The 25,968-nt window shown below is 45.0% G+C and overlaps 1 protein-coding gene across 5 annotated transcripts in view; it reads right to left on the minus strand.

Moving 5' to 3' along the window:
- Positions 1 to 25,968, minus strand: part of ARHGAP40 (Rho GTPase activating protein 40) — a 46,503-nt gene that overhangs the window by 16,493 nt on the left and 4,042 nt on the right. For 2 of the 5 annotated variants that reach the window (XM_075768622.1, XM_075768620.1), the window contains exon 2: positions 3,247 to 3,449. In XM_075768622.1, coding sequence (XP_075624737.1) covers positions 3,247 to 3,427 — 181 coding nt within the window. In that variant the 5' untranslated portion in view covers positions 3,428 to 3,449. Of the gene's footprint in view, positions 1 to 3,246; positions 3,450 to 12,636; positions 13,064 to 13,827; positions 13,965 to 25,968 lie in introns of those variants that run through there. The other 3 variants (XM_075768621.1, XM_075768619.1, XM_075768618.1) reach the window with 3 other exon arrangements.

The raw sequence follows: 25,968 nt of genomic DNA on the forward strand, positions 1-25,968 counted from the left end.
GTACCCCTTTCATTCACTGCAGGCAGCTCCAGCATGGCTCTACCAAAGGTTATACTGGCAAAAAGAAAAAGCGCAACCGAACTGACTGAAACAGAACAGGTCGTTCCCACTCTTCCTTTCCTATGCAAGCTGATATCTCCTCAGTTACCACAGCTGCTCAAAGTTTTATTATTGCTGCATCAATAATAAAAAAAAGCCACGCAGCTCTTCTTGAGAGATTAAATAACAATTTTTCTGGGGAAAATTCTGTGTTCACGCAACTTGCAAAAACATATTGTGACTCCATTAAAACTCCTTCCAGCCTTCAGAGCATGCTCTTTGTGTTCTCTGCGCTGTAATGAAACAGAACTTTTTTCAGCATCACACAACAATAAACAGAGCTGGACTTGAAGTCAAGCATTTCCTTTAACAAATCTTTTTGCAAACTGGCTAGCTTTCCTAGCATGGTCTTCAGTTTTGGTCATTCCCGTGTCTGGTTCTACAGAAGCTAACAGGTAAGAGCATCCCTCCTGGTACTACTCAGTTACAGCTGCTTACACACTCCTGTTCACCGTACGTGTTTGTCCTACATCCGTGGTTTCACAGCAGCACAGCATGCAAAAGACTTCTGCTTTATTTTGTCTTTGGGAACTAAAGGAAGTTAAGTGTATTGCTTGCAAGTTTTGAGAATACCCAATTCCAGTCATAACAGGAAACTAATCTAATACGCAATACAAAACAGCAGGCCCCAAATCGGACATCCGTGTGAGCCTACTGCCCCATCCGATGCCAAGGCACCAGATTTTCATTCCTTTATTTAATATTTTTGGCCCGGTCATGTTTGCCAGTAACACAAAAGGAAACGAGCAAAATAGGTTATTTATGGGGAGAAGGGGGAAATCGGAGAGAGAAACGGGTCAGAACTGAGAGGTTCACAGAAGCCGAGCTGCAGGTTTAAGCCTAGAGAGCTGCTAAGACTTGCCTTGTGAGTTCCAGACAGGCAGCATTTCAGGGGGGCACAATTAGGATTCAATTTGCAAAACTAAAGAACACTAGTTCCAAAAACTTACTTGAACCATAAGCTAGCCAAAAATAACATTCATAATAACGCATTTAGTTTGAAAAAAACCCTAAAGTACAGCTAAGCGTCCTACAGTTTCAGACTAAACATTAGCCACAACTTCCTATATAGTTTTTGAAGGTAGAGAAGAATCACTCTTTGCAGACACTTCTCACACATGATTACATGCTATAAGGATGCTTGCAGATATTTTGGTGGCACTACCGCACAGAATGCAGACATTATCAGTCTGCTGTACAGTCAGACCCTGGAGAGAGCTGGATAAACAGCAGAGAGCAAGAAAAGACCATTGCTGCTTGTATTTCAGGAAAAAGCTACTTTCTACATCCTTCAGGCATTAGTGAGGCCACAAGTATCATCAGCATCTTTCTGCTGACCCAGTTCTGCAAAGTTACACACTGGTCTCCCACTAACACCAGGTCACAAGCTGCTTCCCATTACACCACCCCTTACACAGTGCTTGCACAGGAGACCAGCGTTCTCCAACTGGGTCAGCGTTTCTGCAACACCTTATCGACACGTAGCCTCCACGCTGTCCCTGTACTGTGATTACAATCAGCTATTTGTCAGGTTAAGCACGCTGTCTTGCGCTTTATGCAAAGAGCGATGGTGCCTTTGGCTCCAAGGAGCCCCGAATCCTCCGTGCCACATTGCTACCTCGCGGTGCTCCAACCAGAAATTGCAGAGACATGAAAGCCAGAAGGCACCAGCCAAGTCCAGCTTCCTGCATCCACACCACCTGAAGTTTCCCCTCGCTACTTATGCTTCCAGCACAACACTTATTTGACTAAGGTCCTTTGCAGAAGGCACCAGGATGTGAGCGTGCCGCACCTCCTTCTCCAGCCTGCCGGGAAGGCTTCGCTACTCGAAGCATTATTTCGAGTCTGTCTGGTTTCAATGGCCAATTAAGCAGTCAGCTCTTGCCTGCTAGATTAATATACAGCATTAAAAGACACTTTTCCTTGTGTCCCTGCTTACACACAGTAATCGAATTGCCTCTAGCATATCAGTGTTTTAGATACCCCAGACAGTCTTTCATCTCCTGGCACTGCCTCTTTCCCAGAGTCTCCTTCCTGGCGCACTCATTTTCTGAGTCGCTTTTGCATCTCTTCCAGTTCTAAAAAACAAACTTACATCCTTTCGGCAGGGATGCTAACAGCAAACCCTTAATGTTTACCATGTCTTGCCTACTATGGCAGACATGGATGATGATCTTCCCACCCCACTCTCCAGAGCCCCCTCTAACACCCAGGAGAGCTATTTACCCTTCCCAAGCATGGCAGCACACCAGGACTTTCACTCAAACATTTCCCCATTACATACCTGGATCCTTCTCAAGATCAGGCCAGCACAACAGCTGTAGGTGGTCCAGGCTGCAAACCCAACCATTCAAGAGGATGTACAGCCAACTAAATCATGTTCTTCAAAATTAACCCAGAAAATGTGTGATCCCAACTTGTGGGATCGCTGGGTGCTTATCAAGGTTTCTCATCCCTCTGGGACCCCAGGAAGTTGTACCTCCCATGTCAAAAGGCAATCAAGTCCACATTCCAGTTATCCTAAAATACTGGATAATGTCAGCACTACAGAAAGCCCATTAGAAACACCCCATGCACATGAAGCAGTCTTCAAAAGAAAGAATGAGGAAAAAAAAAAAGGAGGTGTATTAAAAAACCTTGTGTGGATGGACTCAAGCCATTCTAGCTGTTTATTATGGTTTCTTGGTTAGTGAATTGGGGGGGGGGAGAAGTTGCCTTCCACAAAAGCAGCTCTCATAAAGGCCACTATGATGAGATCTCAGAACCACATACACAAACAAGCCTTCCCAAACACCGTCAGCTATCACAGCACGCTTACCATGCCACCATTTGCATGGGGAGTGAGAGCCCCCACAGTCAGTGGGAGCTGTTCGAAAAAAAAATCTGGAGCCTTGAACATACTTCTGACTGACTTTTAGAGTCGGCTTTGCTTCAGAACCTGAAACCAGGCCAGGCCAGCACTCCCCTTCTGCAGGACACTATCCACCACCCAATTTAAAAAAAAAAAAAAAAAAAAAAAAAAAATCTGATTTGACTAGTAATACTCCAACCATATTCCAACATGCTTCTAAATCATTTAGGTGCATAAGCAAGTTTTCCAAGATGTTCATCTTCCTCCCCTCACTCCCGACATTTTTGGCAACCTACCCTCTTGTGTTTTGACATCTGCAAGGCTGCATTCCTCTTGCTCAGCTTCAGCGCTCTGTTTAATGTTCTCTACTTCCAGCCAAAAACTGTCCATTGACAAGTTGTCCACAGACTCTACCCTGCAATCCGTGCCGTCTGACACTGAGGATGCCAAAGGATTCTTTGGAGGAAGTTGGGTCATTTTGCAAGGGCAATTTCTGGTGCTGAGAAAGGAAGAGATAAGGAGAGATTAGTCTATGCGTATTCAGACACTCACGACACAGCAGTCTTCATTGATTAATGACTACAATAAAAGCCAAACAGAGGTAAGTGCTAGACTTCCTTTGGTTAGTATTTAGCAATAACAGACGAGGTTGGGATCAAATCCCCTAGAGTAGGGGAAAAACTGCTGACCAAACACATGAGATGACACAGTATCACACGGGTTTTCCAATCTGTTCTTCCAGTGACCTCTGCGACGCCACCCACCACTCCCATGCTTGCTTCCAAGACTCCCCTGCAAACATACACAGATACCCAAACATTCACGACAACCAAGAAGTTTCAAGCGCGATGCACATGTGTTTGGATGATCTGGCATGCACTGCAAGCCTGACAACTCCCAGCTGCCGCAGACTGAACCTGGTAGGCTTGTCCTCCATATGCAAAAACCGGCACAGCTCCATCTCCTGCACTTCAGCTCATGCAATAAACAACTCTGATATTTGAGGATCTCTTTTCCTGCCCAGACCAGACTTTTCAGCTGTGAAACAGCACAAGTGTCCTGGGAAACTCAAACATACAGAATTTTCTTACCACTCTGTTGATACATTCATGGGCAGCCAAAGTCCCTGACTGGCCTCATTCAGCTTTCAACCGCTCTGCAGAAAGTGGTGAGGTTCTCATCAGTTCATAAAATAATACCTCTCCTAAAATGAATTTGAATTCACTTCAAAGAGTTGCAAGCCATTTAAACCCTGCTGTATATCTTCTTCAAAGACTTAAAAAAAGGGATAAGTGGAACCTACTTGTGAAACACCTCAATGGTTCAACTCACGAACACAAAATTAAAGAGACCGCACACTACACTAACTCCGGGTGGTTGAAAAACACCTGTGAACAGCCACCACCAAACACAGATTGGTATTGCTTTCTAGTCTCATGACAAAAAAAAAAAAAAAAGGCAGGAAAAAAGCAGATTAAGTCTTGTGCCTTGAAAACCATGACAACAAAACAACCACCAAATGCAATTTAGCCTCCCAACTCTGGAAAGACTTAGAAAGTTATAGATGGCAAAATATCTGGAAAGTTTTAGTTCCTTTCATTCCGGAAAGCCATTATTAGCAGTTCTGGCATTAACTTGCTTCTGTTATAAGAAGCATTTCAAGTCATAAAAGACTAAATTTGAAGATCTACCAACTCAGAGGCCTGTAGGATATTCTGCACTTACAGGTACACATGTCCATGCATATTATGCTCATACCTTTTCCTAATATGCACACAGGCAGTCCTTCTCTTCTAAAGGTCAGAACTAAAGCAGTAACTACCACTCCAGGAACATCTGCAGCCAGCAATGGCACTGAGAACAAAATAAGGTGGTTTTTGCTTTACTGGAACACAAAAGTGAAACATTGAAAAGAGCTATTACACCACCCAGCCCACCTCTGACAAGGGAGGAGGTGGTCCGCTTTTTTAGTACCTATCCCCACCTTTCCCACTCCCCTTTTCTACTCCTGGATATCCGAATACAGGCCTCCAGTTGAGATGCTACTTTATAACCTGGTAGAGCACTTAAATAGTCAAAGACTTTTTTTTTTTACTTTCATAGTTCATGCCCATCTCTCTCAGTTCTACTACAGCTGCCATCCCAAATCATTATTTCCCCTTTTAACTTTTTACTTATATCTTTACTCATTAGGAGTTAAAAATTTAGATCACATTCCTTGCATTAACTGTTCATCTTTAGTACTCCTCTCTATCTTCTCACATTTGCTGACAGCCAAGAGGATTAGATTTATACAAAGCTACCTTGCTAGCATCAAAAGGACTGCTTAATACCTTGCCGTGACATCTCAGGAGAATTGTATTACACATCAGTCAATAGAAATTATCACTTGCAACATGAAACTAGAAGGAGGATTTTAGATTATCTTGAAGCGCTTGGTTTTGGCCGTATCAGTGGCAGAACCACTGGCGGCCGAACTTGCACTAAAGAGCAGTCTCCCCAAGCACAACACTACACAAGCTAAGGAGGCATCTTACAAGCTCTCCTAATTGCTCTGCTAAAGGCCCTCAGCAGGCACACAACCACTCTTCTTGCCCTAAGTTATTGCACTATGCTACCGTGGGATCTAGGTTATATAGATCAAAGCAGCTCTAAAACGCACCTTTCCTTCATGGCATAGAGCAGGCTTGTCTAGCATCCCAGAAATCTCCATGGATTCACACCAGAACAGCACTTAGATCCAGGTTTGCAGCTCCAGCAGAACCTACCCTAGACCCAAGCAGCAGCTTGCACCCAGCACACGAGCTCTGCAGCAAACCTGCGTGTCACACATGGGTATGTCAATCCCTTCCCCACACCTGCCACAGGCCTGCCTGGAACAAACCCAACATTTTAAGCCAATATAAATACAGTCTTCAGCTCTTTCAAAATGTAGGCTCTTGACTAAAACGCACTGCATGACTTACCCAGTACCAGATCCTGAGTGCAAGTTTTAGTCCAGGAGATGCTATGACCAAGTGGAATAATAATCGTCTAAAGCATTAGGGCATATTGCTGGTGCACACCTGAGAAGGGTCACAACATCCTTTCAGTCCAGGTTTTGGGCTATAGCCTTGCCAGCAGCTATTGTTGATCTACCAGCACCTTCAGTTCATATCAAGACAACATAGTACTGGTGCAAGGATATAGTTTTGCCAGACAACAGCGAACTGCTGGACCCCTATCCCACTCTGACTCGTGCTCCTGTACCACCCACAGTTATTTTGCTTCCTTCCACAGCTGGAAATACAGACGATCTAGTAGCGCTTGCACCAAAAAGTTCCACCACCAGTCACACTCTATGCCTGCTCTAGGAGAGCCATATTTGAACTACTTGTGCAAACAGCTCAAAAGCCATTCTAATTTTTTTTCCTCAAGAACCTCACAGACAGATACACCAAACCCTATTTCACCAGGATGCAGGATGGTATTGCCACATAGCAGCTCTACATAGCAGCAGCAGGATCCAAAGCCCAGCTCTACAAGTTCTAAGCTCGCGTCGTCGTTCCTGTCTCGCAGGACAACACCAAAGCAAAGTCAGGCCTTTAAATTTAGAAAATATTTTATTTTCTGGTCTAAATACATTTTTTCTTGAACACACTGCACAGTGCTTTACAGATCCAGCTACTCAGGTGGAAGGTTAAACGTTAGATTCAGTGCACCTAAGATACTGTTCTTCCTCATTGCATGCCCAAGTCAACGGAGGGCAATCTGTGACGTATAAACATAGCAACAGTTTAGATTGAAAGTGTAGATTGTTGGCTTAAAATGTTAATCGCTCAGTTGCAACTGGGCAAAGAGTAGGTGGAATAAGCAAGCTCGCTCAGTTGCACTGTCAACATAACAAAAAGCTTAAGATTATAAAGTTTTAAAAATTGACCCAACAAAAAGCAAACCGGCAGAAAGATCTAGTTAAGGGCAACCATAAAGGAATGACTCTGTCGAAAGACTCGCCACCCTAATGCAACCTTCTCTTCTTGTATAAGAGCAGAACTGGTTTTAATGGGGCTCAAGCTTCATTCAGCTGACTTCCCTGTCACCTTCAATCTAATCCCAACTTAACAATATTAACAGCAGATTTATGAGAAATTAGAATAGCACGGACCTTTATGGTGCATTTTCTTATTATTTCTTCCATAAATCCTCTCCGCATAGAGTGCTGGTAGCCCTGAGCAAGATTTGCCTGCCTGTATAACGCTGAGTGTTGGTGGCTCACTGGTCCTGGGCTAGAATACAAAGTCTCAGAGTACTTTTTGATCTGTTCCTAGATACTGTCAACACATGGCAAATATATTGCCAACACTCATGCAACTCTTGGTCCTTTTGAATATCAAAACAAAATAAACACTGTTGCTATGCATTTGTTCATTCCTGTCAAAGAGCTTCTCAGAGGATCTGTAGCTGCCTAAACTACTTCACTGCTTGCTCAACATCCTTCCCTCATTGAAATACTTCTCTAGCAGATGAATAAAGAGGTTTCTTCTCAAGCATTTCAAACAACAGGAGGTGACAAGTGTAAGCCAAGAAAATGGAATTCCTTTAATACTGTTTCCAGAAAAACTAAGATGATAAAAAGGCAAGCAGAACAGAAGAATTAAGCTATACAAGGCAGTCCTTTCACATACAAGCACCTAGTTTTTAAAGACATTTCCAAATATCTGGAGCAAGCACAAAGGCACACATGAAACAAAGAAACAGATGGAAGGAGTTTGAATTAAGCTCAAGAGCAAGTTAGGAGCAGCCCACCAAGTCACAGCATTATAGCAATTCAGACCACTAGCATAAAAGGAAAAAGTGAGAAATTATTCTATCAACTGGTTGCAGTATTTTGACAGATAAAGACAGTAAGTCAGAGAACAAAAATATGCTAGTGCCACAACACATGGACATCTTACCGGCTTTCAATTTGCTTCAAGGTCAAAGACAACTGATGGGTACAAAAGCACAAGATTAAAAGAAACAAAGAAGTCCACGCAGAAAAAAGGGCCTCTTCACTTTGCTTCCAAGTTCCCACCCTGAGCAAGCAGCTTAAACTCCAGTGAAGAACCGCGTAGGTAATTCTGAAGAGAAAGGATCACCTCAAGATCAGTCCACCAACACAACAGGTTTTCTTGTTTAAAGTCACGTAGTAGGGTAAAGGCACCCAGAAACAACAGATAGGAGTATTTGAAAAGCTTGAGACAATCCTGAAGCAGTAAGTCACATGTCTATAGCTATATCTATATAAAATATATATAATTTTACTTACTGAAACTATTGGAAGCTTAAACCTCAGTCTTTCAAGGATATCAGTGTTAACATAAGAATAACTTCTTGTATGAAAGAAGTCAATCTACTGATTGGAATTTTAGATGAAATATTTATAATCAGCTATTTTACTCAGCCAGACAGAATTGCACAAAACTCCATTCCCACCACAGATAGCAAATTTATCCAGGAGATGCCTTGTGGACACAAGCTCCACAACTTTTCTACCAAAATTCTAAATCAAAAGCAAGCCTTACTGCCTGGCTTTGTTACTCCTACAATCCTCCAAATTTTGTACACAAAGTACAAACACCACAGACTGCCAATTCCCTCCTCCCCCCCACAACAAGCAGCAAAGGAACAATAGTGAAGGTTACTCTTAGGAGCAAATGAAAAGCACATGGCTGGTGCAAATTCCTTGGACCAGACCATAAAAGTAAAGACAGACCAATTACCAAATTGCTGTGGCAGTGATGAACATTAACTTACCTGATATACTCTTACCATGCTTTATTTTCCCTGGCTTAACTAAACCAAAGCAGCAGAATTAAAGCAATCCTAGAAGCAGGCTGCCACTGCTGATCTACATCTTTGCATATCTCTAACCATAGGGGATTTGCTCATATACCTAGTAGTTTCACTGAGAGCATCCCCTACAAGAAGTCACAGTGCCTCTAGCCCAAGCTATTTTATATAGCACTGCTGCCAACCACCACTTATGTTCACATTAAGGCATTTTATCAAGGACTTTGCACCCATGGGATGGCACACTTGAAGGTCTGTCTCTATAGCGCCAGCAAGAATAGCTCAGATGTCACTACTACAATTTGCTAATAAGATTACAGCTTGTTTTCAGTAACACAGCAATCGGTTCATCAAGATCTACCATTATGCAAGCAGCTCGGGGAGCAGCGTCATTTAAGGCTGTTTTGAAGAAGCCTGTTCTGCAAGCGATAAAGAGGACGTGCCAGCTAGCTCCGCATGCGTGGAGTATTTCATACCAGATCCAGCTTTCCCTCACCCCGACAAGGCACTCCCCAACTCCTGTCCTGGCATTCCTAGTGACACCAGAAAGACAAAGCAGCGATCCTTTGCTCAGTGCTATGTGGATGAAAGACTTGAATCCTGATGCTTGGGTGTAACACATTGCTTGAGCTTAGCACCTCTATCGCTTTCTGTGATGGACCCAAACTCCAGAGGTTACCTCCACCACAGCACTGGGAGGTAAATAAAGCATGGGTTATAACTTACCCAACAATAAATGCTTCTATAAAAGTATTTAAGGGCAAAGAACTTCCATCTTGACATCTCTGTCTCAGGCCTTGATCGGGAGTAGACTTGTCTCCACTCTGTCTAGTAGGGTCTAAACAAGCAAGCTAAGGAATAGCAAAATTTGCCTGTAATTACAGATCTGCCTGGAGGTGTCTCAGACCGAAACTCAGAGCAGAACAAACACCAGATTGATAAGCCCATGCAGATACAGCCAAATTAAAAATATTCAAAGCCATGTTTAGTTTAGTCTATGAGCTGGGTGTCTGTCCCATCACACTAGGGTTTGTTTTGGCCTCAGAAGACATAAGCCACACTCCTGTACGTGTTTTTTTTGTTTCACTGTAAGGTCACTGCAGACAAGCCCGTCGTTTACTTTCCCCGCGTTAGCATGGTAAGCCAAACAGGAAAGGCCTTTCATCGACACGGAAATCCGGCTGTGAGAAAGGGGTACCTGGCCAAAACAAACCTTTGAGTACTGTGATCTTTAATGCAATTGTGAATTGGTAAGCCTGATCTATCAGATGATTATATAAGAATCATTAATTAAAAGGTGGCAGCCTCATCCCTATTTCCATCCTCACATGCTCCACTGAATCCACATTCATCTAAACACCCAAGCAGCTTCGTCCATCCAGCAGCCACAAAGCTCCAGTCTGCCATTCAAGTTCCACCTATCAGCACGACACCAGGATGCCAAAACCCACAGACCAGTTTGCACGGGGCTGCAAAACCCACAGACCAGTTTGCACGGGGCTGCAAAACCCACAGAGCACTACAGACAGGAGCTCCCACGTACTTGTTCTTACCCATCGCCACGTCCTCAGCACAGAGGCTGCCCTGGGCTCCCTCCAGCTGCTGCGAGGCTCAGCCTGTGCACGGGATTCCCAGGAAGCGACAGACACGGACTCACTGCCCTTTAGTGACGCGGCTGTCGCAGCCCTGCAGCACACACTGCCAGGGATTTTGCCGAGGCCAGAATGAGTCAATACCTTCCAGTTACTAAAAGCATCCTCAAAACACACTACCGTTACGTCAGACAAGACACCCTTTATCTCCATCACTGCTGTGACTTTAGGCGGGATGTTAAACCTCTGTGCACCTCAGCTGCCCAGCTTAGGGACAAAGGGGATGAGGGACGACACGGCTTTCAGAGGAAAGCCTGCCAGTGTGTTTGAATCCTATGTACAAAGGCTGTGAATTTATTTTTTGTGTGATTGTTCGTTAAGGCAAAGGCTTTTTATAAAAGCACAGATTCACACACACTAAATATTTGTCCTGCAAGTTCTTTAATGTTGAACTTCGAGTAAATCAGGATGGTGGAACTCATTTCTTGTCGTAGCCCATTCTACCAGCTGTACCTACATCACAGCAGAGAATAAGTAATTGTAAGTTGTTGCCTAGATGTATGGCGACAGGCAAGAGACTTTGAAGAGGTCACGAGAGTAACCTGCTGACCAGCACAAAGTAAGGAGGGGTTGAGAGGTGTGCTGGAATCGAGCTACGCTTCATGCCTGAGAGGTCTAGGGATGCAGGGAGAAGGGAAAGACAGTCACAAGCCGCTTGCTTCGATTTCTCAGGTAAGAGTTACTACACCTAAGACAAAGTGCTTGGCTATCACGTTGCCACGAAAAGCCTCCCCCAACTGAAATTTATAACTAATTCTATAGCTAATAACTGGAGTGCTGCTTGTGAGCCCAGGGCCACCCACCCCAGCCACAAGCCACCTCGGGTGCGACAAGCGTTACAAGGCAGAGGCGAGGGGCACGAGGCAGGGCGAGCTGGCTCTGCTACGGCTTTTTCTCAGCGGCGCCTTGGAGGCACGACCCCCCACCGCCGGGTAAGCCGGTAGGTGCCTTAATGGGAACGGACGAGCATGCCAGAGTTACTGCTGCAAAACTAAACAGTCATTAATGGCAATTAATTAAAAACCCAGGATAGTTGGCATATCATTGCCTTATTAGATAAGCGTGTTTCAGGTCAATCTTGGCAGAGAGGTTTAGTTGCATACATACATACAGGACACGTTTCACCTGGCGGTGAGGCCCGAATGAACAGATGTGAGTTGTCACTGGGTAGGAGTTAAGTGTTTTGGTCAAAGCTAGTGAGCAAATTCAGGGTTCCTGTGGTAGCACCTCTTCAGACCTGACCACAGAGGTGTTCTGGCACCAGTACAGACACTGGAACTTGGCTAACTTGTTTGGCAAAAAACATAAGTTGTCACTGAATATTTTGATTTTTATCAAAGAAACCCTGCAATACTCAAGGTGCTAGTCTAGTTCTCTTACACAGAGGGAATTTTAAAGTAATTTACCATATTACTCCTGTGTCATTTCCTCCTAAGAATATTATTAAATTGTTTTTTATATCTGAAATTTTGCCTGGGATCTTTTAGATATTTCCTTTCTTGCTTCTACAAACAAGGTCAAAGCAGACTAGGAAAAATGAGAAGTCAGACAAACACAAAAAACAGGGGCTATGGTTAGAAATAAAAATCACTGTGAGTACATTCACACAAACCCAACAGGTTTTGATTAGTGCAGCAGTGGAGACGTTCTGAAACTTGGTGCAACTTCTAAGCTGATCCAAATACACGTCAGAGGAAGTTTTAAGTCATTTAATGTCATTTGAGCACACAAACAGTACAGTGTTTGTCAAGCAAAGTAGTTCAATTTTCAGTTATCTCCTTTAGTACGCGTGCTTTGCGCAATATTTATAAATACGTGGTTCTTACCTTCATACAGTTCCACAAATCACTGAGCAGCCCTCAAACCCCACAAGCTGCCAGGGCAGCGTTACCACCGAATCACAAGGAAACACCCGGTCTGCGTTTTAGCCCCCCCCGCCACGCACGTGCCCCCCAGGTCCCGCTTCCACAGCTTGCTGCACTCATCCCAATTAGAAAGTTCATATAAAAAAAAAAAAGGGGAGGGGGATTTTAATAGGTTTAATTTCACAATCCAGGCAGTCAAAGCACAGTTTTAAAGAGCACTTTATAGCCTGCTCACCTCTGGAAACGCACCTTGTTTCCACCTACACTGCCTCAGGTATCGCCCTACCCCTACGCCCTGCCTTCGGAGGAAGGGCGGTCATCGCTCCATCCATCCGTACCCCGCGACCACGCTCCGTACCTGCCGGGGCTGCTGAGCCGGGTGCAGCTGGCTGCCCGGGCAGGCACCAACACTTCCCGGAGCCTGGGGATCCCACTTCTGGTGGCCCCAGAGCCACACGGGCTGCGCTTGTCCATGTCCAGATGGGGAGCAGAGCGGTGGTCAGTCCATCCGTGCCCCTCCGCTGCCGGGCTGAGGAGCGGCTGCCAAGCCTCGCAGCTGATAACGAAGAGCCGCTCCTTGTCACCCACGGGGTGCCGACTGGGTGTCTGTGAGCATCTTCTCCTCCCTCCCCGCATCCACCCGCCCGGGCGGACCGAGCAGAAGCCGCAGTAAATCCACCTGCGCCTTCAAGGCAGCGGTGCCCGAGGCCGAGCCGCCCACGCCTGGGACGCGGGCTGAAGGACGCAGCCCACAGCCAGCATCCAGCCCTCGGAGTAAGCAGAAAACAGCACGGAGTTATTTCAAAGCCCGGGCTGGAGTTAAGGCTTGCTAAACATTAACTCAAGCCCCAGCTGTGTGAAAAAGTAACTCCCACAAGCAGCACCGGGGAGGAGTCGTCAAACAGCATATTTGCTCCTCAAAATTGTACTTCTCTGAAGTAAGAGAACTTCAAGAAAAGCACAAAGTATCTGCCTGGGAACTCGGGGTGGGGACACCAAAAAAACTCGAGTGGTTATTAAAAAAGCAAATTCAGCATTTCCTGCCATAGCTGAGCAGTGAGTAAATCCCAGCTCTATGTAAGACATTGGTGTTGAAAGAGCAGTGTAAACCTGTAACACCCACAGAGAATATTTTGCAAGATCCAAATCCTTCTTTAAAATCTCATTGAGCAGCAACACACGAGCGAGTGAAGGGTTAAAGCGATCAAATTTCCATCTCCCTGCCATCCTAACAGGTTTTGTTCTTTCCATGTTATTCTCTCCACCAAACCTTTCACAGTGTTTCTCTAACTTCCCTTTCCTCTAACATTTGCTATTCATAATCCTGACGTTAAAGGGACAAGTCATTTATTTAAAGTTTCCTTAACGAAGACATGCAAAGCTTCTCCAGCACACGTAATAACCCCGCTCCGTGTTTCCAATATTCCCAGTAAGACTGGATCTATGGCTCAGCCTGCTTTGCCTGCAATGGCTTAAAGGGCAGCAGCAGCTATTTCGGACACAATCCCTCATAAAAGCACACAGAAGCCCGCTCAGTTTTGTTCCTTACCCACGAATACAGCTACTTTTCCAGCCACTGCTTTAGTCCAGCCACTTTCACCCCACCTTGCACAGGCAGCCGATGTGCGGCAGAAGAAACGCTGCGCGACTGCCCAAACTCTCACCACGATCCCGCTTCGCACCCTTCGTAGGGCAGGATTAGACTCTGTCCCAAGCCTACCCGTAGGCAGAGCCCTGGCTGCATCCAGGAGGGATCCCTGATTAACACCCTCTGTGCTACGTTAAATGACATGGACTTTCCAGGACGGCACATCCCCAGCCCGCAGCCTTCAGCTGTACCCCAGCACAGCTTCGGTCCCCCGGGGAGGCAGAGGGAGGGTGATTTGGTCTGGACTCTTACAACTCCCCACACTAAGCATGCAAAAATATTCATGGGATTTTTCACACACACACCTTTCTATTTATTCCAAATTCCTGCAAAATTTTATTCCTCCCCCCCCATATTTTAGACACTGTGAAGCCAACCAAGAGGACAGTTTTCCAGCAAGAAGGAGCCACTGTGATGGGTGGGTCTTTCTCCAGGTAACTGAAGGTGCCTGTGGGAAAGCTCTTGTGTACAGCTGGAGTTAGAGCTGGCTCCCCCCGGCTCGCTCCTGTTCCAGATAGACCCACAGCCCTTGCATACGCATTGTGTGTTACATTTCTTATTTAGCTTATTCACTACAAGTGGTCCTAATAAAAATCATAAGGGATCAAATTAAAAACTCAGATTACCCATCTAGCTTCTCCTCCATCAGCTGCGAACCAGGCTAAACTGCAGAACGTGCCAGTCTGGAAGAACGTCAGCTTGTGAAATTCCGTTCCAACAAAAGCCCATCCACAAGCCGCGGCTTTTACAACACCACTGAACTATACATAGGCAGCATACTATAAAAAACACATGCAATACTAAAGAGCTTACCAACGTGCAAGAAGAAAATCAAAACAGTTCTGGTGCTTTTATTCAGGTACACAGGCAATAGCTGTTGCAAAGCTACATCGGACAGAAGCCTACGTCATCGTATATGACCACACAAGCTGGCCAGGGTTTGAGACGTGGGAGGGGAGAGCAAGGGGGGACGACAACAAAAACATCTATGAGAGGAGATGCAGCTCTCGAAGCTTCACTGTTTTTACAGACTCAGGAAAGTGTTATTTGTCCCCAGGGAGCACCGAGCCTTTCCAAGAGGCTTCCCACCAAGCGCACCATGCCCTGAAACAAGTGGTTGGGTCTCAGGCCATTCTTCTCCTGTATGCAAAACACATCGAAGCTGCCCGTACTGCAAGTAGATGGGCATGATAGCCCATAACTGCATTTCTTCTATCCCTCAGCTACGCCTCCTTCTCATTACATTTCTTCTAATAACATCAGCCAGCTGCTTGTCCTTTTTGACAGGCAGATTTTCAGGCAAGCAGGCTGCCAGTCGCTGGTATGAGCAAGCTTCATTGTTGCAGGTTTCTAATGCAGCAGTAATAATTCAGCTGGGATTTTTTGCACAGCTGAGGCAAATTTCAAGTATCCAGAATGAAAACAGAATTTTTTAATAGTACATTCAGCTTTGATTACTCATCTAAAGCAGTACACAAGCATTACTGAAAGTTAAGATCTCAGTAGATAATAGCAGCTGCACTATCATCTACAGCCTTTCAGATATTCACTCCTGTCTGGACTTCAGTTATTCATGGCATTTGAGAGGAATAATCAGCAAGTTTCTTTCCTAGCTTGCGAGAAAAGAGGTGACGGAACAGGACATGAGGCCAGCTGGGTCTGCATTTTCGGAGTGAATCAGGATAAATATTCCAACTCTAGTTTCAAGCTCTCCAGCGTGTTTCATGCTCCAGGACAGTCTTCCTGGCGTCATTAGAGATGAGCCAAGCTCACTAGGACGAGATCATCTGGATCACAGGAGCTGAATCTTACTCAAACATGGAGACAAAGAGACATACCAATGCTCTCAGCAGCCAATTAGTTCAAATGACTCACTGGTACAGACCCAGCGCTGTTATCGTCACAGCTTTACTGCACAAGTTATTTCTGAAGGTATCTACATGTCCTGCCAAGCTGACATGACTTGGCTTGCTCAGTAAATCTGATTTTTTTTCAGGACCAAAAAGGAGGGGCAAAAACATCCAACATGCTTTTGGATAATCGGGAATTTCAACTGGGCAAAGCACGTGCAGGCTGGAGACCTAAAGTCTACAAGAGTCCTCTGCCAGAGCGCAGGGACCCCACCAGCCTGGGAGACCTGCCTCTGAACACTGCCCAAAAGAGCTCAGCATCAGTGTCTTTGGGTGGGCTTGAACACAACAGTCATGAGCTGCATCACAAGATCTTACGGCAGCATTACATTTTGCAAGCACCTCCAAAGTAATTTGTTACCATGAAAATCAAATGCAAGTGAAAGACACCGCAATGTGAAACGGAGTAGAAAAACATGAATGTAGCTGAAATCCCTAACATGCAATTCTTTTTTCCCCCAGCAGGTTTATTTTTCCAGAGTACATAATATTAGCAAAGTCTGAAAACAATTTATCCCCCCTCCACCCCATCACATATCAAGAAAATCCTCAAGTAGTATTACCTATCCATCTGGACCCATTAAGATTAAGAGATTATTACAGTTTCTGGAGTCACCGAGGCAGTGAGACTACCCAAGCCCCAGCTTGTTCCCAATCTGCCAGGGAGGCAGCACCCATGCCGTGGCCCGGGGCGAAGCGCTAAGCCGCAATCACGTCTGGGTAACAGGCACCAGCTCCCAGCCCCACAACACCGGCTGGCTCGGCTCTGCCCCGAGAGATCAAACCAGCATCTCAGCCCAACAGCTGTCACTCCAACCCTGCGAAGCGCTTCTGCTCGTGACGCTGCTTCATGAGACGAGGCCTGATCTGTCATCCTACTGGGAGAGATACAGGCATGCCCACGGGAGCTGGGGCACGTGCAAGTGGAGAGGGAAAGCGTCACCTTCCCCAACTGCTCAGCATCATCCCCTTGACCCTCCCCGCTCTACCCCTGCTTCGGGTGGCTCAGACCCAACGGTGAGCGGTCTGACCTTGCTTACTCTAAAACCCAATAAGCTGTATGTCAGAGCACATAATCTGCTTTAGTGCAGCCAAGAGTTGTAACAAACAGATGATTACAACTTCAGGCAGTGGACAAACAGCGAGAACAGATGCTTCCTAAGCACACAGAAGCCTGTTAATCTCATGTCTAAGAAAAAAAGAAAAAAAACATTGGGCAAAGGAGGAACCCCTGGCATCTGGCAGGATGCAATGCTGTAGCAGAGGAGGACAGCAGCTCTGAGCAGAGATCTCCACCAGACACGGGCCGGTGGTTGGGTACACGACTGCCTCCAGCTGCCCACCCGGTTCAGGAATGTCATGGCTTGGGGGAGCGAAGGAGGGGGGAAAAAAAATAATCATACGCTCTTTAGACACAGATGTATATTTAGATAAGCAAACTGCAAAGTTACTTAAACATAATTACTACTGTAAATGTAATTTAAATCACCCAAAACATTTCCACTGCTCAAGGAAGAGCTGTAACAATGGGAGGAAGTGCTAAGACACAGCGGCTATTCTTAATGCACAAACACACTTATTCTGATGAATAACCAAGACTTACTAATTTAAATTGAATATGTTTCTGCCTCCTGGGCATTTTGAAACTGTATAAAATTAGAAGTCTTAGCGGGTTTCTGAGGATGACCTTGTTTACCTCCCTATCGAAACATGTGCCTGACATCTACCGAGCGCTGTGCCTTGCAGAAACCATACCTTTCTTGCTGGACACTCGAGGCAGAACGAAGTGACAGGCACCGGATGAATAACCATCAAGCTGCTTGTTCACTTCCTTTAAACACAGGGACCTATTATCAGTGCAGCCAGCTGACAAAGTGCTACACATCATTTCTAAGGTGCGACAGAAGAGCGGCAGATGGGACAAAGGATCAGCAGTCAGTTCCCTCTCCAGCTGCAGTGAGTAACCACCATCTCATCCCAGCCATGTCAGTCAAGCTCACAGGGGGCCAGAGTGCATGCTGCAGAGCTTAACCCCAGCACCACCTTCACGGAGCACTTTGCACCTCCTTAATTTTCATAGAAAAAGAACACGTAAGAGTTCAAATTCCCAAGCTCGCATCCCAGCCCATTTCACAAATCTCACTTTGATTTTTGTAAGTTGAATTTTCTGTTCCCTTCTGGGAAATGGATGGGGCAACAGAGCCACAAATAGAGCATCAGGAATGGACTATCTTACTCCGCTGCCCCAGTTCTCAGCCCAAAGACGTGATAGATTAGCTTGTCATCTTGTTTATTTCCTGCACCATAATCACAAGCAGCGGGATGGGCTCTACGGGCTGAACTCAGCATGAGTCAGTGTGTTTTTGGGCATCCCATAGGAGTTACTGCCTGAAGAATGCCAAACATCCACTCTTGAAAGAGCAGAAGTCATGCACATGGCATGGCCCCATGATCAGGATAGAAGCGAATGGTTCAGTGCTACCAAGGTGATGAGACAGCTAAACAATAGCAACTGATAGCTTGACTCAGATAAGCTAGAGTTTTAGCAAGGATGGTAAGACAAGAGGAGAAAAGTAGGAGTAACCAGATCATACCTACACAACTAAGCTATTTAAGATTAAAAGTGAAACACCTCAAGACCTGAGTGTGGACTAAGTACAAATGCAGTTTTCAAAGCAACGTCGTCTTTGGGGTTTTTCTGATAGATTTCAATATCTTATAGTTTTAAAAATCTCCCCAGAAGTTTTTATCTTGGGTCTGACTAGCTGAAACTGCTTCAGAGATTAGGCTGGAACCCCCTCTGCATTATCGAAGCTTGTTTTGTTGAATGATTACAATAAAAACTAAATCCACTTACATAAACACTCCAAAATCCAAGATCCAGAGCAAAATACCTACCAAAAAGATCCCCATACATTGTTCCTACACAGGTGGATATAGGGATTTACTTGGGAACGAAATGCCACTGTGCTCATTCGTGGGTAGGACACCCACCAGCCTCTGAGCAATGGCACAGAACGATACCCCTCTCTCAAACGGAGTAGCATTTTTACAGATCCCAGTTGCTCAATCATTTATTTCCAAAATAAAAAGACAATTTAACACAGCCTAGTAGCAGAAGTTCTTATTTAGCAGCCAGGCATTAGTAAGTGCCAATTATTCCCCTCATAAGCAACAGTTGTGCTTGTACTCAAAAGTGCCATCATTTATCCCAGCGGGCTTCTGTTCTACTTTGTCATCTCTTCAGCACTAACAGATCCATTAGAAGAAATCCAAACTTCTCTGTGTGCGGAAAGATTACAAGTGGCCCATAATTTACATTTATGGGCATTCTCCTCAAGAAGAGAATTGGGACGGAAACAGAACAGGGCTGCTTAAAAAAAAAAAAAAGTCAGCTGTCACTATTTTTGCTATGCTGGCACCCTGCTCTGAAGTCACCACACAGAGCTTGTTTATACTAGTTTCATCTATAAACGATGCAACAGCTGGAACAAAACTGCTTGAGATGCTGAGCCTGATTGCACAATACAGCTCACAGCTCTTACAGAGCTATTAGTAGTCAAGAGTTTGTTAAGTCATTAGGAGAGAGCTTGTTTTTCCAAAATATTCATGACAAAGTGTAATTACACAAGTCTTCATGAAAACCAGGATCAGGAGATTGCAGGCATGATCTAGGATTTAGAAGAGCTTGCTACAGACATGTCCAAACAGCTTTGTAGTGCAGGATTTAAAGGAAGAACAACACAGGGCAGGTGAGGGTGGTGGTACAAGGTCATCTCAAAGGTCGGTCAGAGACCAGAGTAGTGCCTATAAATCCCCACACGCTGTTTGCTTTTATATAAAACCCCACTGCTCTAACTGCAGGACCAAAGAGAAGATCAGACATAGGAAGTCTCGGGTATCAATGTCAAGTGATGTTGCAAGACAGACTTTTATTCTTCAGTTTACACCCGTTGTGCAAGTTCAGAGTAACACGGTGCTATTGCAAAGGCAAAAGGACGACATCACATAGATCATCCACTGAATAAACACTGTTGAATCCAAGTTAAAGCAGCAGAAATTAAATTCAGACTCACAGGTGAGTTGAAAAACTACAGAGATTTCATAAAAGTAAATCTAAAGACATATACACAAGCAGATGAACTATAGAACTACATTTTACCTCACAGCTCTAGTAAGTCTGATGAACTCTCATCACCATCACCTGACATTCAGGACTATGTTTTAATCAGGCTGGTCTAAGCAACCAAACTTGGACAATGGACATTTTCCAACACAGGCATCACTTGACTGTGCCTGCTCACTCGACTCCTGCTCAGGTTTTGGCCCAACACACAGCTCACACCGATACAACTCAGCCTGACCTATGCTGGGAGCAGCACCGCTGGGCTAAAGCAAGAGCTGCACGTACACCAGTTACAAAGGCAAGGAGGAGATAAGACCTGCTGTCCTTGCAGCTGTGCAAAAGCAACAGTTGGACAGCTTCTGATAGGACTAAACCTCTTCAGAATTAACTGGAACAACCCACAGGACTGGTAGAAACCAAACTTCCATGATGGAAGAGGTGTACGTACATCACCTTACCCTAAAAGCTTTCAAGCTGACCCATCAGCATCTGCACTGCTGAGGCTCCCAGGCTTCCCACTGTGATTACTGGGACACCTGCACCACGACAGAGAAGGAAGGATAAGGACTCTCACCATCAGCTGGGAAACTGGCTCCCTCATAAGCATGTGAATTAGTGAATTAATGAAGTAATGAATTAGAGAATTAACAAGTTACATTGAAAGGGGACTAAACCCTTGTTTGATTTTTACCTAATGATTTCATGTAATAAAACGGGAATCACAGGGTACACCCTCCTGTAACTTTGAAAGTCCAAATGAACCATGACACTTGACTCAGTACTACTGTCAGAAAAAGTACTCGCATAGGGTTAAGTGATATTCATAGATCCCCAGCGAGCAACCAAGCGGCAGCTTGGCCTTTACCAAGACTAGTTTTCGCCATCTGCTTTGTTGACACTGACAATGAGGTAACGCTAATCCATTACAAAATTGCACAGACCTCACTAGCAGAGTTCACAGAAAAGCCTTAAAGAAGCAATTCCTTGGTCCTACTGACAGATTTGCTCCCCCCCCCCCCGCCCCAGTTAGGTTCTCTTCCTGCTAACACATCATTGCAGCTAGAATAAGCTTTGCAAAAAGCCATTCTCCAAAAAGCTTTTTCCACCATACGTGCTCGTATTTAATAAAGCCTTGAATTCTCCCAACTGACCTGGCAGCTCTGTGCTTGGTCCAAACTCTTCCTGGCCTGCAAACATCCAGCAGCTTCACGCCTGCTTTACACTGGCCAAGAGAGCGTAGGAAGCGCAAAGTGAATGAACTCTGAAACTCTTGGATTAGGGATATCATTAGAAGGACTGCTCCCAGGAGGTGTCCTTCCTCTCCCATTAGTCAAAGGAAATACTGCATCTAAATACAGCTGTTACCTTTATCTACTTTTACCCTTCTTATGCACAAGCTGGAGTGAGTCCAGGATTCTGGAATATTTGACCAAAACAACCGTGTATCAGATCAGCTGCGGGGATGTATATATTGCAGCTTCACATCTACCTTCCGCTATGAGGCATGCAAGGATTTCCTTCCACTGTGTTAGCCCTGCTGTTTTCAAACAGTAACATTGTCTGAGCTTTACCTTGACCGAGAAAAACAACTTTCATCAGCAAAGCTGTATTTATTTGTGGCCTAAAGAGGATATCCTTCCAGTTCCATTATATATTGGCCACCTGCTATGGACCTTGCAAGAGTTACAGGCTCCTGTTTTCCCTCTACAGCTCAAACAGCACCCTCAAGACAAGAAACACCGCTTTCATTTGCCAGTCTTGGTCACTTGGTTAGGGTTGTCAGAAGTATGATCAAGCAGGAGAAAAGGAGGTTCAAGCACTGGCAGCATGCTCAGTTGTGTACATACAGAGACACGTAGAAGCCTGAGCTCCCAGGACTCCAGCATAATTGTTAATTTGGCAGCAGCGGTGACAAAGTTTTAAGTGGACAGCACTTGAATGGTAACCACTGTGATCAAGACAGCCTCACGCACAAGCTTCAGAACCATCATGCCAAAGTCTCTTCCTGCCCCAAACTAGCAGGGCTCCAAAGCAGCCCCCACCAGACGGGCTTCCCTTCCGTGTGCGTATGCTCTCCACGTCCACCACAGGCCAAACCCAGTGAAGGTTCACCAAAAAATTGGAGGGTAAGGAAGAAGACATCTGTCGTGCCACTTCCTCCAGGAAACAGGCACTTAATTGACCTCAACTAACACAGAAACGAGACCCTTCAAGGGAGAAGAGTGCGGAGGGAAGGGAGCGAAGAGTACTCTGCAGTGGTGCCATTACACTGTTTCGTACTGGGAATAAGGTCTCTCCCATGCCGCATTAGGTGACCCAGGCAGGGACAACTGAGAAGTATAAAACGATAACTCTTGCTTGGGAGTCTGCTGTCACTGCTTCATCAATGCCCAGGCTGCCTGCTCTGCTGCTGCTGCTGAACCGTAAGCGTATAATGGTTGAGCAGGCTCTTGCTGCTGCCCTCACCACCTTCTTGGCAGTCCCTTCCCGATACACACATAACAGTAACACGTGGTGGCACCAACCTCCACTGCTATCCGAGTCCATCATCCTAGAAGGAACCTTCTATAAAAAGGACAAAAGAGGACAAAGGGATAAGTACATTAGTGCTGCAAAAATCAACAAACAAGAATTCATGCACTGGAAGTGTGCTTGGGTCTCAGCCAAGTTGTTTACTGAAACACGGAGGTCTCGACCGAACGTTGCATTCCGTATCATTTCCTACACTCAGGCTCCACCATATGATGGGAGCGTGTATGTTCATGTGGACATCTCACAGACCATAAGCCACAGTATTCAAGTAGCCAGGAACATTGTAGGTTACCACAGATGGATCAAAAATCACATTATATAAAAACTAAACAACTCTCAGACAACTAGTGAATTAACAAGAGGCTTGGGAGACACTATGCAGTAACACTCGAGGGTCCCAAAACTTCTCCCTCCAAAAATTTAAAAGGACGTAAAAGACAGACCAGAATTGTTGTTTATTTTAAAAGGTACCCACAGCGGGGCTTGCCCTATTATTTTTCTGTATGACAACAGCAAAGTTTCCTTCATACATAGCTAGCACAGAGGATTTAGTGAGAAAGATCCTCATTTTTACAAGAGACCCAAATTTTGCAGACAGCTCACAGTCCAGGCACTAGCAGCCCTGGGGCTGATGGAATAGGCTATGCAGATGGAAACAATTATTTAGGAGGGGAAGGACTCCTGCATGCATGGAGCAACATCTCACTAAAACTGAAGCCTCCCACCAACACATTCCAGACTCTTGGAGTAATCTACTTTGGGGAATATGCTTTAAGCTACATCAGCTTTTGTATTTCATTCTCTAAACTTCTTTGCAATCACAAAACACACTCCCTTGCAAAATGACCTAACGGTCTTACCAAACAGCAACAAGTACCAGAAAGTACTATAAACATCTGGATCGAAAACCTAGTTAGCGGCCTGACTTTTCAAGCAACAGGTTCTGATTTCAGACAAGCTTTTCATTACTCAACACACCTGGAGGGACTTGCCCCCACAATTAACAATGCTGTGGTGAACGACTTCTACCTAAAGTCCATGGCGTAACATAATGAATAAGTCCTACAGGCTACATTTGATAAGTAGAATATCAAATCTAAGTGCCTTATATAACTCAAAATCATGTTTCTTAGACAGGAACAGCATTACAGAAAGGAATAGCCTTAACTGATAAGAAATATCTAATTAAGAGTAATCCTTTCAAGCCAGCTGCATAAAAAATATTTCATATAATACGTTGCAGGAAAAAAATAACTCCAGCAGGCTTCAATTAAGACTCAGTGCCATATGGATTTTACATCTGCAGCAGGAAGGCTCAAACACCATGTCACAACTAAGACATTTTTATGTCTCTAACTGAAAGCACTTAAACTGCTTGGAATCGAAGCACATGGGCCATAACATCCCCAATTAAGCAAACATTTTGCTGAACTGAGAGCCTAAAAGACATATGAAGCTAGACTATACCATATTCTGGTCATGCGTTGTAGCCTCTAACTTTTCAGGGATAAAAAAAGCTAACAGCATACAGCGTGAAACCTTTCGTTCCCTCCCCACCCAGCCAAAGCAGAACCACTCAGTAAAAATCCCACAGTGATTTTTAAATGAGGCACTAAAGGATTGGGGGTCCTTTGCTCCATGCAGGCAGAGAAGGGCACTGTTCCCCAGAGGGGTTTACACTCGCTGTCACAAGCACGTGCGAAGGGTTCCTCAGGTCACCAACCTCCTGCGTAAAGCAGGGTTAAAACAGAAGCCAGACCAGGATGCTGAGGGCTTTGGCCAGCTGGGTCTTGTAAAGGACTGAGGTGCCACCACCTCTGTGGGCCCCTGTTTCAACACTCCCGTGTACTCACAAGGAGTGATATTTTTCCTTAAGGCAAGCCGGACCCTCACCCATTTCAATTCATAAAGCTTTGCCAAGTGACACAATTCTCCATCCAACTAATCAAGGATGCTACTAACTGGAAAAGAACATTTACAGGTTTTTCCTTTCAGCATCAAAAACACCATGTCAAAAAACACGCCTTGATTAAACCAAGAGCTATGGTGCTGCCGTTGCGCCCTCTTGGGGCACCCGGGACCATGAGCCAACTCTTGAACATTATTTTTCTACATGCAGCTGGACTCAAGAACCCCGACTCCTCTTTACTAAAACCAGATGCCGGTCAAGTTAAATCATCCCATGACTCCTCCAGGAGAAGGATGTAAACAGTCACAGCTCACCCAGCTGTTACCAGGAGAGGCCCCGCTGTCAGGTTAGGGATCCCAACGTGCTGCAAGACCTTATCCATACTGCTTTCAGACATGTTTATCACTTAAATGCATCAAAAACACATTACGTCACTTGAGTTTACACTAGATTAGAGTTTGGGTCTTTTACCAATTTCTTGACAGTTTTGAGCTCAGAGGAGAGAGAAACTGATATCTACATTTTTCAACATACAATGCTTCCCAACGGAGTCTTCATGTTTAACAAACCTCACCCCTGCCAGCAAAGTAAATGCTTTGTAAATAAGAAGGGAGGGAAAATAAAGAGAGATTAAGTGATGTGCAAAAAGTTTTAAAACATCTACGGTACAGTTTGGTATATAGAAATGCAGGCTTCTGCCTCCCAGGAGATTTAACCTCAGTCAGAGGAAACTACCAAAAAGAAACTACCACTCATGCTGTGCTCCAAAGCATTCAATCCAGGTTTTGATATCAAACTTTTGCAGCTAAGAAAACCACATACTTGTTACAATATAGAAGTGCCCTAGGATGGAGGCTGCTGGGTGTGTATGAAAAATAATGCTTTGCCCCAGGCAAACAAGAGACCTTGCAGGTGAATTAAATCCCTAACTACAAAAAAGCCTTCATTTTTAAAAAAGCATCTATTTGAAATCACTGCAAACAATCACATCGAAAAGAGCTCTGCTATGATATATAGGTCTGCTCTGCTACAGCATATAAGCTGTATATAAGCTCTAATGCTCCTGCTGATGCCCAGAAAACAGCTTTCGCACACAACAGCAAAGGGAAAATTAAAGCACAAATTCTCTGATGCTATTCAAGTGCTTGCAGGCTACAAGGCAGCTGAGAGGCCATGCTACATTCACATTGTATACTCCAACTGCTCGGCAAAGGCAGGCACGGGGGCAGGCATTACAGCTAGGTTTAAAGTAAGAAAGGTTTTAACAAAGGTCGACCGCAACACCAAGTCTCCAGGGTTCAGACCAAGCCCCCATATCTGTAGGTCTGGGCCCGTTCTCCAGGTCAGGTTCACACATCATCAACCACTGGCAAGAAGCACAGACCCACAGCAGAGCCAACAGGGCCTTTCCATGCTACTTTTAGGCAAATCCACACACAAAAGTTTTGTTCTTAACAGCCAAATATTTAGGCGTGCAGTATTTCTCCTAGCTCAGAGACAGGAAAACCAGGTATAAACCACTACTGCCATCAGCATAGCTGTGGTACTGGGGAACTCCGCAGGAA

Source organism: Balearica regulorum, chromosome 16 (genome assembly GCF_011004875.1).
Source record: "Balearica regulorum gibbericeps isolate bBalReg1 chromosome 16, bBalReg1.pri, whole genome shotgun sequence".
Lineage (NCBI taxonomy): Eukaryota > Metazoa > Chordata > Aves > Gruiformes > Gruidae > Balearica > Balearica regulorum.